General features: G+C 40.3%; 2 protein-coding genes across 5 annotated transcripts in view; one reads left to right on the forward strand and one right to left on the reverse strand.

The window, feature by feature from the left end:
- Positions 1 to 5,277, reverse strand: part of LOC110454288 (coiled-coil domain-containing protein 83-like) — a 66,733-nt gene extending 61,456 nt beyond the window's left edge. Inside the window, exon 1 of one of the 2 annotated variants that reach the window (XM_021503720.1) lies at positions 5,023 to 5,277. The gene's annotated coding sequence lies outside the window, so the exon portion shown is untranslated. The remainder of the gene's footprint in view (positions 1 to 5,022) is intronic. The other variant, XM_021503723.1, reaches the window with a different exon arrangement.
- LOC110454289 (SH3 domain-containing kinase-binding protein 1-like) overlaps positions 1 to 13,746 on the forward strand; it is a 35,678-nt gene that overhangs the window by 3,340 nt on the left and 18,592 nt on the right. Inside the window, exons 3-6 of one of the 3 annotated variants that reach the window (XM_021503725.1) lie at positions 3,410 to 3,463; positions 10,744 to 10,894; positions 12,271 to 12,441; positions 13,031 to 13,134. In XM_021503725.1, coding sequence (XP_021359400.1) covers positions 3,410 to 3,463; positions 10,744 to 10,894; positions 12,271 to 12,441; positions 13,031 to 13,134 — 480 coding nt within the window. Of the gene's footprint in view, positions 1 to 3,409; positions 3,464 to 7,747; positions 8,733 to 10,743; positions 10,895 to 12,270; positions 12,442 to 13,030; positions 13,135 to 13,746 lie in introns of those variants that run through there. The other 2 variants (XM_021503727.1, XM_021503726.1) reach the window with 2 other exon arrangements.

The following is a 13,746-nucleotide window of genomic DNA, read 5'->3' on the forward strand; positions in this document are numbered from 1 at the left end:
AAACCAGCTAGAAGGATATACCATTATTGCCAGTAACAATGAGGAATGTCTTTCATACAAGTATTTGTAAGGAAAAGTATATAAGTATAGATTTATATTAAAATCTTATTAAAGAAGAGTATCATTTAGATATGTTGACATACAAATCAACAAGACAAATAGACTTACATATTGATAATAATAAAAGCTTTTATTAACATGTTACACAGTTTTTACACAGTTAACACAAATTCGTAAAATCATGATACAACAATAAAAAGTGTCCAACCTCTAATTTGCTTAGGAGACACAACCATACATACATACATGAGTAAGTTATAGAAGAGATTATCTTCTTGTAGCTACAAATATTAATTTTGCTATATGAGAACAATTTGAAAGGTCCTAGAGCTACGTAAGGGTCGTAGATAGGACTTATGATAGGTATACATTAAGGGTCTAGGCGTGGATACATAAGGGTTGTAGATGTGGCAAATACGGGTCATTGGGACTACATATGGGTCATAAGTGGGGCTACTTAAGGGTCATTTGGACTACACAAGGATCATGAGTGGGGCTACATAAGGGTCATCGGGACTACATAAGGATCATGAGTGGGGCTACATAAGGGTCATTGGGACTACATAAGGATCATGAGTGGGGCTACATAAGGGTCATCGGGACTACATAATAGAAGAGATTATCTTCTTGTAGCTACAAATATTAATTTTGCTATATGAGAACAATTTGAAAGGTCCTAGAGCTACGTAAGGGTCGTAGGGAGGACTTATGGTAGGTATACATTAAGGTCCTAGAGCTACGTAGGGGTCGTAGATAGGATTTATGATAGATGTACATTGAGGTCCTAGAGCTACGTAAGGGTCGTAGGGAGGACTTATGGTAGGTATACATTAAGGTCCTAGAGCTACGTAAGGGTCGTAGATAGGATTTATGATAGATATACATTGAGGTCCTAGAGCTACGTAAGGGTTGTAGATAGGACTTATGATAGGTATACATTAAGGTCCTAGAGCTACGTACGGGTCCTAGATAGGACTTATGATAGGTATACATTAAGGGTCTAGGCGTGGATACATAAGGGTTGTAGATGTGGCAAATACGGGTCATTGGGACTACATATGGGTCATAAGTGGGGCTACTTAAGGGTCATTTGGACTACACAAGGATCATGAGTGGGGCTACATAAGGGTCATGAGTGGGGCTACATAAGGGCCATTTGGACTACACAAGGGTCATGAGTGGGGCTACATAATGGTCATTTGGACTACACAAGGATTATGAGATGGTCTACATAAGGGTCATCAGGACTACACAAGGATCATGAGTGGGGCTACATAAGGGTCATCAGGACTACACAAGGATCATGAGTGGGGCACCATAAGGGCCATTTGGACTACACAAGGATCATGAGTGGGGCTACATAATGGTCATTTGGACTACACAAGGATCATGAGTGGGTCTACATAAGGGTCATCAGGACTACACAAGGATCATGAGTGGGGCTACATAAGAGTCAGGAGTGGGGCTACATAATGGTCATTTGGACTACACAAGGATCATAAGTGGGGCTACATGACGGTCATCGGGACTACACAAGGATCATGAGTGGGGCTACATAAGGGTCATCGGGACAACACAAGGATCATGAGTGGGGCTACATAAGGGTCATTGGGACTACATAAGGATCATGAGTGGGGCTACATAAGGGTCATCGGGACTACACAAGGATCATGAGTGGGGCTACATAAGGGTCATCGGGACTACATAAGGATCATAATTGGGACTACATGAGGGTCATCGGGACTACACAAGGATCATGAGTGGGGCTACATAAGGGTCATTGGGACTACATAAGGATCATGAGTGGGGCTACATAAGGGTCATTGGCACAACACAAGGATCATGAGTGGGGCTACATAAGGGTCATTGGGATTACATAAGGATCATGAGTGGGGCTACATAAGGGTCATCTGGACTACACAAGGATCATGAGTGGGGCTACATAAGAGTCATCGGGAATACATAAGGATCATGAGTGGGGCTACATTAAGGGTCATGAGTGGGGCTACATAAGGGTCATTGGGACAACACAAGGATCATGAGTGGGGCTACATAAGGGTCATTGGTACTACATAAGGATCATGAATGGGGCTACATAAGGGTCATCGGGACAACACAAGGGTCGTGAGTGGGGCTAGATAAGGGTCATCGGGACAACACAAGGGTCATGAGTGGGGCTACATAAGGGTCATCGGGACAACACAAGGATCATGAGTGGGGCTTCATAAGGGTCATCGGGACAACACAAGGATCATGAGTGGGGCTACATAAGGGTCATCGGGACAACACAAGGGTCGTGAGTGGGACGACATAAGGGATGGTCGTGAAATGTAGTAGGTGATTGTGAGGAGAACATTCCATTTTGATGCTTATCGTTTTGTTTTTTTAACTGTAACATTGATGGCTTGATGCATTTCCTACTGATAGTATATATTTATACACAACACCTTCCAAGTACTGCCTGCACCTACAACCTGCTTCATTTACCCTGTCAAATTTATATAATCCTCCCCTCTGGCTTTAGCAAGCTCTGCTGGTTACTCTCAGTGATAGTTGATTCACATTTCATCATTCATGTATTTAAAAGTTAAAAAGGAAATGAAAATAACTAGTTTACATAATGTAAAATAATTCTTCTTAATGAAAATTGTACTAGTTTATTTAATGTTAAATTATTTTGAATAACATGACTTTAATTAACTCCCATGTTGGATTATGTCAGGCATGAGATCGAACTGTACACATAAAACTTGCCGAAAACATCATGTTATTATAATTACTGCCTATAAATTGTTGGCATGTTTGTGATGAGGGATTGGACATATAGAGAGAGAGTCCAGCCTGCCTGAGAAACCACCTGTATTAGGGAACTGCTTTGGAACTCGCCATCACCTCTATTTTCTATTGAACCGGTATAAGTTGCTGAGGGTAGTCTCTGAACACAAGTTTGACTGTATATCACAGACAGATATGTCTGTTCACCTTCAATTCATGTCACTGTGCATAACAATATAAATTAAAAAGGATATATATAAGTTTTGAGTTGAGAAAGTCACTGCCTTCATTCATTTACACTTGTTTGTATATTGATGATATGTGTCTCCTTATTTGTAACATGAAGAATGGCCTTTGAGGAGAAATTACAATGAGACATATCTAATTTCTCTATAAATTTGTGGCATGTATTAACCAAAACTGTAACCTTAATTTCAACATGTTAACAATCAATGTAATAACCTCTCACCCCTGTTTCTGCTGTGGACTGGCCTGATTATTAGACAGGAGTGTCTATTGAGGCTGTTAAGGGTGAGAGGGCAATATCTATACTTTTTGTGATTGGTTATTTCAGTCTGAGAGCATCTCAAAGCCATCTTCAGTGCATCACAACAATTTGCCTCCACAAGTATGTTTTTTGTTTGTCTTTTGTCACACAACTTAACCCCCCCCGTCTGACCTCATCATGTGACATCACATATCACCCTAACCTCGCCACAATGTCACATGCACTCACTGACCTCCGCACAATGTCACATGCACTCACTGACCTCAACACAATGTCACATGCACTCACTGACCTCAACACAATGTCACATGCACTCACTGACCTCCGCACAATGTCAAATGTTCTCACTGACCTCAACACAATGTCACATGTTATCACTGCCCTCAACACAATGTCACATGTTCTCACTGACCTCAACACAATGTCACGTTATCACTGACCTCAATTCAATGTCACACTACCTGAACTAAAAACAATGTCACATGCACACACTGACCGCAATACACCATCATATGCACTCATTGACCTCAATATACCATCACATCCACTCACTGACTTCAACACAATGTCACATGCACTCACTGACCTCATTACAATGTCACATTAACTAACCTTAGAACAATGTCACATGTTCTCACTGACTACACCTTAAGGTTACTTGTACCTTCTAACCGAGGAACAGGACTAGATACCCTCACTGACAACACCTCAAGGTTACTTGAACCTTCTAACCAAAGCACAGGACTAGATACCCTCACTGACTACACCTCAAGGTTACTTGTACCTTCTGTCCAAAGCACAGGACTAGATACCCTCACTGACTACACCTCAAGGTTACTTGTACCTTCTGTCCAAAGCACAGGACTAGATACCCTCACTGACTACGCCTCAAGGTTACTTGTACCTTCTAACCAAAGCACAGGACTAGATACCCTCACTGACCCTAGCATAAGGTTTAATGCATTTCAGTGTGCTGACCTTTGGTCACATTTGATCACAGAACATATGTGCCTAGTAATGAGTACAATTACATACCTTAGAAAAGAAGATTATGATTTTCACAGGTAAAATATATAGACTTATTCTGGCCTCATCACAGGTACACTGTTAAGTCTTCCATTGATACTATAAAGGGGGCAGGGGGAATCTGCCAGTCCATCATTTTGTCTGGGGCATATCCCATATCAAGTTCAAGTTCTTTATTACTTTAAGTCGGTTGACTTATCAGTCATAACATATATACAAAACAATACAGAGACAACATACAATATGATACACACACACATACACACACACACACACACACACACACACACACATACACAATTCAACTTTTATTCCTTAAGTTTGACAACTTATTGGATAACTATACTTTACAATAAATTACAAATGATATATACGTATATGTATTGTGCAGTCAACACTCATTATCACTCCCACATCATTATTGTGCATTCAACAATTATTAACGCTCTCACATCATCATGTACTCTGTCCCCTATGTAATACAATAACCAGATGTCCTTTGTCTGTACCTACCAACACTGTATCTTAGCCTGGTGCGCATCTTCATCCTGTTCTGTCACTCTTGTATGTGTTAATCAGATAAAATAACCCAATATGTATACTGTCACATGCAACTGACAAAGTAGAAAATGTTGCTGAAATTTGTTTCTTACCTTAATCCTGTTTTACTAAGGTTTATCCAGTTCCATCCATAAGAATACTTCACATAGCATAAGTTATATCTACAATTACCACACGACACACACCCAGCAACAGTTACCACATGTCAGCATTTTAACATTTAATTTGAAACATTTGACAATAATTATGTGAATGTCACGGATGGGAAGTAGTTTAATATAATATCCTGATGACGTTTAGTCATGCTTTCTTCCTTCTTCATACCCTTCTCTCCCCTATACGGACATTATAAACTGAACCATTGGTTAGAGGGACAATGTTATTAGTCATGTGGAGGGTGATGGAGGTCTGTCCAAAGTCCCTGTCCTCCCTATAGATATAAAAACCAATGACAGTGTAATATATATACTTGTGTGAAGTGTATAGAGGATGTTACTCCGAGGGTTATCCCCATGAACACCATTCAGAACTACTGTAAACAACCATGTGCACTAACTCTGACACATGGAAGTCAATATGGTTTTGAATTACAAAGATTCACCTTTCATATAAACTTCATGAATCTCAGCTGTTCGTGACCTTTTTTTCAGTTTATTATTTCCAATACCACACATTGACCTTCCACTCCTGGTCTTTATATATATCCCTGTTTAGTGTCAAGTTCTCCAGTATTAGCATCCTCATTCCCAGGTGAAAGCCCCACTTAAGCTGTGTATGTATTTAGATAAGTGTTAGTGCCGTTTTTACACTAAGTACGTATTTAGTAGGCGTTGTTGTGATCTCCACCTGGGATTTTGAGATGGGTATCGTTGGATGTTGTGTTTTATGCCGTATTGCATGAGGTACCCTATATGGCCAAGTTCGATCACCAACTTCAGTTATTCTGGTCTAGCTAGAATATGTTTGAACTCACTTTGGTAAAATGTAATGTGCATGTGTAAAGAAACACGTTTGCATTTTTAAACGACTATGGTATAACATGGTTTGCTTTGGTCAGACCAAAACAGCTAGTCATCATCTGTACCTATGTAATTATTTGGTTATTTTTTTTATAAGCATTTGTTGTTGCATTAGATGTAGCAGACCGCCCATGGTAAATGGTTGGTGATCAAGCTCGGCCTAATCACTGCATTAGATATGACGCCGACCATAGTAAATGGTTGGTGTTCAAGCCTGGCGTGTATCAATGCCTTGATGTCTTTAGGTTGCTGCATGTTGTAGAAGGCAACTGTTTGTATATTAGAATTGTCTATTTTATTATCAGTTTTATTTGTTTTAAGTTATCACATCTTTAAGATTTGTTTATTATGTATAATGATAATGATGATAAGAAATTTAGAACTGACATCCAAATATGCATGGGCATTGGGTAGTTTACCTGCCAAGTTCAAGTTAAACACTATAGATCAACACTGTTTATTCCTGACACCACTCACAAGGTACTGACCATAATGGTCAATCCAGAAGAAAGACAAAATCTATGGTACGGAGATAACAATGAGAAGGTATAATTTGGTGAAGACCAGGAAGTGATGATCATCTGTTATTAATTCCATCAGGGTTGTTGTATTAGTTGTGAAGCCGTTGTTGTTTTCGTGCACTCCTTCTGGTTCTTTGTCGTTTTCTGTGCTGTACAAGTAACATCTACAGCTTCTAATAGCTGGTTATTTTGAATACTAAGGATACAAAATACTCCATTCAACTGTTAAAGGTGGAAAGGTCATCGTCCTCCCAAATTGACATTATTTTCTGGTGAAAAGTTTATCACCACAAACAAAAATCTGTTATAAACATTATACCAAGGTAGACTTTAAACTAGCTACACAATGCTGTATTATTTCTGGAGAGAGAACCGTGTAAGATAGACTTAACTGGCTACACAACACTATTGCTATTTCTGGGGAGAGAACCGTGTAAGATAGACTTAACTGGCGACACAACACTATTGTTATTTCTGGGGAGAGAACCGTGTAAGATAGACTTAACTGGCTACACAACACTATTGTTATTTCTTGGGAGAGAACCGTGTAAGATAGACTTAACTGGCGACACAACACGATTGTTATTTCTGGGGAGAGAACAGTGTAAGATAGACTTTTAACTGGCTACAGAACATTGTATTTTTTTCTGGGGAGAGAACATTGTAAGGTTTTACTGTATACTGGGAACCTTTCACCCAGTCAAATATTAGCCCTCCACTGGTGAATCAGTATTTGCTCAATGTCAATTATGCTCTCCACACGTAATTGCTATATATGTGGTATGTTGGGTACTAATATTCGTTATTATGATAAATGTGCCCTCATTACAGATGTCGAAAAAAAGCGGGCGGAAAATAGTGGCAAAAAACTCAGTACTTCCTTATTTTTATCTGATTTCACTCGTAAGCCAGCTAACATCCGTCCTATGTAGTTGTGTATGTGTATCCGACTGATTACTTGGTCACAGAATGATTGCCCTTTTTTGTACCTCCTGACAACCAGTCCTCCCTTGTTCCATTTCTATGAAACTTGGTAACAGTTAATTACCATCCTCTGTCTTTCAACAACACTGTTCCAATAAATGAAAGAGGGTGCACATGATGTATAGAAGGAAAAAGGTGGGTATTTAACCTTTGACTAACAGTTCCAGTATTGTTTCAGTCAGAAGGTGCACACATGATGTCTCAAGGATGTGTCCTGCATCAGTCTGCCCTACATATAACTGCCATGTAAGACGGTGTACCAGCTAATTGCTCCGGGCTAATTGTGGCTAGAGGACACACATGTATACATTTTGTAGCTGTATTTAGGGGGAGTGACAACAGTCCGTCGCCTGACTTTATCACTTTCCCAGTATCTGGACAGAATGATATGTGTTACTGACAATGGTTCAGATTGTTCCTGGTCAGGATGTGATAGAAGGATTAGAAGTTCATAAGGATTAAAGGTCTAAAGGTCCACTGTTGATTTGTGTATGACAGGAGGTGATCGTAGAAGTTACAAGTCCACTGTTTGAGTTGTGGGGTGTGTTTCTGACAGAGACAGGATACGTCTTGCGTGTGGTACATCAGATTACTAGAGGAGGTTCACTACAACAGGAGATTCATTCAATTGTGATGAAGTTCTAAAACATCTGATTTACAACTATAACCCACAGCAAAACTTGTTTGAAGATCTGTTGTTTTTTTTCTCTCAGTAAAGTTCAGCACTTTCAGAAAATCTACAAAGTTGATGTGGAGGTTTGGAGACATGGACTAAGTTTCAGTGTATAGAACTGTGAGAAAAGCCCAATATGGAAAAGTGTGGAGAAAACGCGTCCAGTTATGACTGTATGATCAGTTATTACTGTAGTCATACTGTCAGGGAATAGGAATCCGTTCAACAAGAGACAGAGATCAGTGAACCTCTGATATAAGGGTATAAGGATAGAAATTATTCTATTACCATATCTGGAGCCAGCCTGAATTAGCATTGCTGGGGGCCTTGTGGAAGGAGTCTTGTGTGAGACACTGGAATGTATAGGAACTGTGTCGAATATCTTCTCCATACTACGCAACACGATAGTCTGGATACAAATTTTGTAAACCTGACAGTTTGTCAGATGTTCTATGTGACTTTGTACAAGTGTTCATTGTGATTTAATGTCATACAGACACCAGAAAGTTATGTATCAGTGAAAGACTGTTGTCCATCACTTGAGTGCTGTCTGATAGATCGCCATGTCTTCTGGTGAAGAATCCAGTCCAACACCATCCCGACCGGTCGTACCTCCTTACTTCCTCTTTCACCCTATACCCAGTTCTCTTTTACATCGTTTAGATTAACCAAACTGGCACCATATTAATGCTTGTAATAAATCGGTTTTATACTTATATTTAAAAAAAAATTCTCCTAAATGTTTGGAATAAATCGACATAAACTGGGTAAAAAGTAGATAAGGTCATGCTAGGGCTTTGTCCCCTGACACATAATGTCATGGGGAATTTCTCCTGCTTTAAGGTATTAAAAAAAAACACCAGATGACGTGATATTGGGTTATACACATGTCCTGTTTTTGGTAGAGTACATACTACATGTCTACAAGGTATATAAGTGTAGTGACTGTAGACCAGGAGGTCTGCCTGGTGAGATATCCGTGTTTGTACTGTACCCTCCCCAGGTATATAAGTTTATTGACTGTAGACTAGGAGGTCTGGCTGGTGAGATATCCGTGTTTGTACTGTACCCTCCCCAGGTATATAAGTTTATTGACTGTAGACTAGGAGGTCTGTCTGGTGAGATATCTGTGTATGTCCTGTACTCTCCCCAGGTATATAAGTTAAGTGACTGTAGACCAGGAGGTCTGTCTGGTGAGATATCCGTGTTTGTACACTCCCCAGGTATATAAGTTTAGTGACTGTAGACTAGGAGGTCTGTCTGGTGAGATATCCGTGTTTGTACGGACACTCCCCAGGTATATAAGTTAAGTGACTGTAGACCAGGAGGTCTGTCTGGTGAGATATCTGTGTTTGTACTGTACGGACACTCCCCAGGTAAATAAGTGTAGTGACTGTAGACCAGGAGGTCTGTCTGGTGAGATATCTGTGTATGTCCTGTACACTCCCCAGGTATATAAGTTTAGTGACTGTAGACCAGGAGGTCTGTCTGGTGAGATATCCGTGTTTGTACGGACACTCCCCAGGTATATAAGTTTAGTGACGGTAGACCAGGAGGTCTTTCTGGTGAGATATCCGTGTTTGTACTGTACGGACACTCCCCAGGTATATAAGTTTAGTGACTGTAGACCAGGAGGTCTGCCTGTTGAGATATCTGTGTATGTCCTGTACACTCCCCAGGGATATAAGTTTAGTGACTGTGGACCAGGAGGTCTGTCTGGTTAGATATCCGTGTTTGTACTGTACAATCCCCAGATATATAAGTTTAGTGACGGTAGACCAGGAGGTCTGTTTGGTGAGATATCCATGTTTGTACTGTATACTCCCCAGGTATATAAGGTTAGTGACTGTAGACCAGGAGGTCTGTCTGGTGAGATATCCGTGGTTGTACTGTATGGACACTCCCCAGGAATCAATAGAAACTCAAGGTGATCTGTACCTATATAGTCATCAAGCCAGCTGTATGAGGAATCAATATTTAATGGGAGAAATGCTCTGTCTGCTGTTGTTAGATAAACATGAATTATGAAATTTTATACAGAATGTACACATAATATTTTCAAAATAAGAAAAGAATTAAAACAACATAGTCCCCTTATATATCTATTCTCTCTCCAATTTTCTGCCAGCATTTTCACAGGTATGTATACATTGGCCATTGTCTTGAGGTATTCAAGTCTATCTTGTCATAACTTCCCCTATTATTTGACATTTTGTTATCCTTGTCAGGATTTTGTTTGATTTAACTGATCCGTTAGGTCTGTGTCCATATTTGTGTTTCTTTACATATATCATTAAGAAAAATTGTCAGATTCAGATCATTAAAGTATTGTACATGTACTTACAGTTTGGTTGCTTTGTATGCATGACAACTCACAGGTAACTAATTGTAGTTTCAGATCCTGTGGCCTGTCCAATGTTATATATTACTGTAGAATTTCCCAGGTCAATGCTAGGCCTGTTACAGCATGAGTTGCATATGGTCTGTGTGTCTGTAAAACCTCTAATGATGTATAACATTAATTTGTGACCTTTTTCTACAGAACTTGACCCTGTAAAACTAAATTACCTTCACAATGTAGAATCATATGTGACCATGACTTTGCCTGTATTACAGCCACGCCCCAAGAAGCCCCCACCACCGGGGTCCACAAAGCAGGCTCCCAAGCTGCCAGAGAAGGCCCCAGTGTCAGATACAGCCAAACATGACAAACATGACAAGCCACTTCCACCAGAGCCTGCTGCAGACAAAGCCAAGAAAAAGGAGGGTAAGTCCCAGCTAATTATAGACAAAGCCAAGAAAAAGGAGGGTATACGTAAGTCCCAGCTAACTATAGACAAAGCCAAGAAAAAGGAGGGCAAGTCCCAGCAAACTATAGACAAAGCCAAGAAAAAGGAGGGTAAGTCCCAGCTAACTCTAGACAAAGCCAAGAAAAAGGAGGGTAAGTCCAAGCTAACTCTAGACAAAGCCAAGAAAAAGGAGGGTAGGTCCCAGCTAACTCTAGACAAAGCTAAGACAAAGGAGGGTAAGGCCCGGCTAACTATAGACAAAGCCAAGAAAAAGGAGTGTAAGTCCCAGCTAACTCTAGACAAAGCCAAGAAAAAGGAGGGTAGGTCCCAGCTAACTCTAGACAAAGCTAAGACAAAGGAGGGTAAGTCCCGGCTAACTATAGACAAAGCCAAGAAAAGGAGGGTAAGTCCCAGCTAACTCTAGACAAAGCTAAGACAAAGGAAGGTAAGTCCCGGCTAACTATAGACAAAGCCAAGAAAAAGGAGTGTAAGTCCCAGCTAACTCTAGACAAAGCCAAGAAAAAGGAGGGTGAGTCCCAGCTAACTATAGACAAAGCCAAGAAAAAGGAGGGGAAGTCCCAGCTAACTTAAGTCCCAGCTAACTCTAGACAAAGCCAAGAAAAAGGAGGGTGAGTCCCAGCTAACTATAGACAAAGCCAAGAAAAAGGAGTGTAAGTCCCAGCTAACCCTAGACAAAGCCAAGAAAAAGGAGGGTAAGTCCCAGCTAACTCTAGACAAAGCTAAGAAAAAGGAAGGTAAGTCCCGGCTAACTATAGACAAAGCCAAGAAAAAGGAGGGTATACGTAAGTCCAAGCTAACTATAGACAAAGCCAAGAAAAAGGAGGGTAAGTCCCAGCTAACTTAAGTCCCAGCTAACTCTAGACAAAGCCAAGAAAAAGGAGGGTGACTTCATCTCTCACTCACTGATACTTGTCTCCAAAGGATGGTATAGAAAACCAGCTCACAAAAACTGATGCTGCCTATAGATATACATAGACATTAACACTGAGGGTTTCTATATATAAACATTGAGAAAAACTTTCCTCAAGACTTGTAATTAGTACAGCGATGGGTTTACTGATATTCAGTCGAAAACTTTATTCAGAGGTCTGTTTTTGTCTTGTCTATGAGCTGGATTGTTATTTATTTTCAGATATAGATATATATATGTTATCAAAATCAGCACCAAGTTTAACAATTTCACCCCAACATATTTAACTGGACTTGCCCAGTCTTTAATTTGGTAAGTTTCAAATATGACTTTAGGGGCGAATGGGTAAAACCTGACTGCATTACACAAATACTAAGTAGAGATGCTGTGGGGTGCTAATTCTATATATTTTACATGTTACAGAACAGACAGACAAACACCATCCACCAGCCATATCCAGTAAAAAGCCAAGTGTTCCACCTCCAGTGGGGCGCAAACCCATGCAGTCCAAGCCAATGGCCCCAGAGCCCAAGGCCCAGCGAGAAGAGCCCAAGGCCACTCCCAGCAAGGTGGAGAAGACAGAGACCCCTGGTGGTAAGATTAGGCTCTTATTGACAGGAAAGGAATTAAAGGACTGTATACAAAAAATCAGATGATTGTCAGATAAAAATTAAGCTACTTATTAGGATATAAATATATTCAGCGCAAGGAAAAATCATTGAGATTGCATCAACAGTCAGGTCCTCAGAATATTTCTATCCTGAAAGGCATTCATCTTGGAATTTGTTCTTGCTATTTCTCTGAAAATAAATATTTGTTCCCTATAGTACCACGTTTCATTTTGAGCATCCAGCTGCTTAATTAGAAGAAAAATATGGTTGCCAGAAGTCAGAAATCTCTCTTGTTCCTTTTTTTCTCATTAGTATTCTAGTAAGTAGATCAAACAACAGCGTCACTTTGAAATGACAATGTCAAACACATCAGTATGAAGTTTTGATCAAAAGTTGCCACAAGATATATTTAGAATTGACATGACTACATATCAATCAAGATTAGACATCAAACTAACATGGAACTACTGAGCATCCTAGGATGCTTGACACCACAATCCCTCTGGGATCTCTTGTTTACTGATGTAGGCATATGGTTGATACTGTATTATTGATTGTATTTTTCTGTATAGACACATTTGATAACATGGAAACATCTGACCGGTTGACCCACCTGACTGCCAGCAGAGCCAAAGGTCCAAGCAAGCGACCGCCATCACAAGTAATGTTCCACAACGTGAGTCCCCGAGTCCTAACTGCTGCTAAGCCTCACATCTGGGCCAGCTATATCTCAAAGTTTGTCGGATACATTATAGCTATATCTGGTAGTTTGATTTGAAAAGACTATGTATTTTGTCAAAGAACGTTGTAGATGGAGGGACACATTATAAGCTCACCGGGTCCGAAGGACCAAGGTTAGCTTATGCTATACCGTGGCGTCCGTCGTCCGTCCGTCCGTCAACAATTTCTTTAAACGACTTCTTCTTCTTAACCACTGATTTGAATTTAACTTAATTTGACTGGAAGCATCTCTAGGTGGTGGGGATTCAAAATTGTACAAATGGTGTGGCTGACCCCCCAGGGGGCTGAGGGGCGGGGCAAAAAGGGGGCAATTTGGCTATATTGCTTTAAGCGACATCTCCTCTGGAACTAAGAGATGGATATCAACCATATTTGACTGGAAGCATCCATAGGTGGTGTGGATTCAAAATTGTACAAATGGTTGGGCTGACCCCCCAGGGGGCTGAGGGGCTGGGCCAAAAGGGGGCAATTTGGCTATATTGCTATAAACGACTTCTTCCGTAGAACTATACCATGCAGTCATGATATTAGAATTGATGCTGGGGTC

This window comes from Mizuhopecten yessoensis, unplaced genomic scaffold (genome assembly GCF_002113885.1).
Source record: "Mizuhopecten yessoensis strain PY_sf001 unplaced genomic scaffold, ASM211388v2 scaffold7763, whole genome shotgun sequence".
NCBI lineage: Eukaryota > Metazoa > Mollusca > Bivalvia > Pectinida > Pectinidae > Mizuhopecten > Mizuhopecten yessoensis.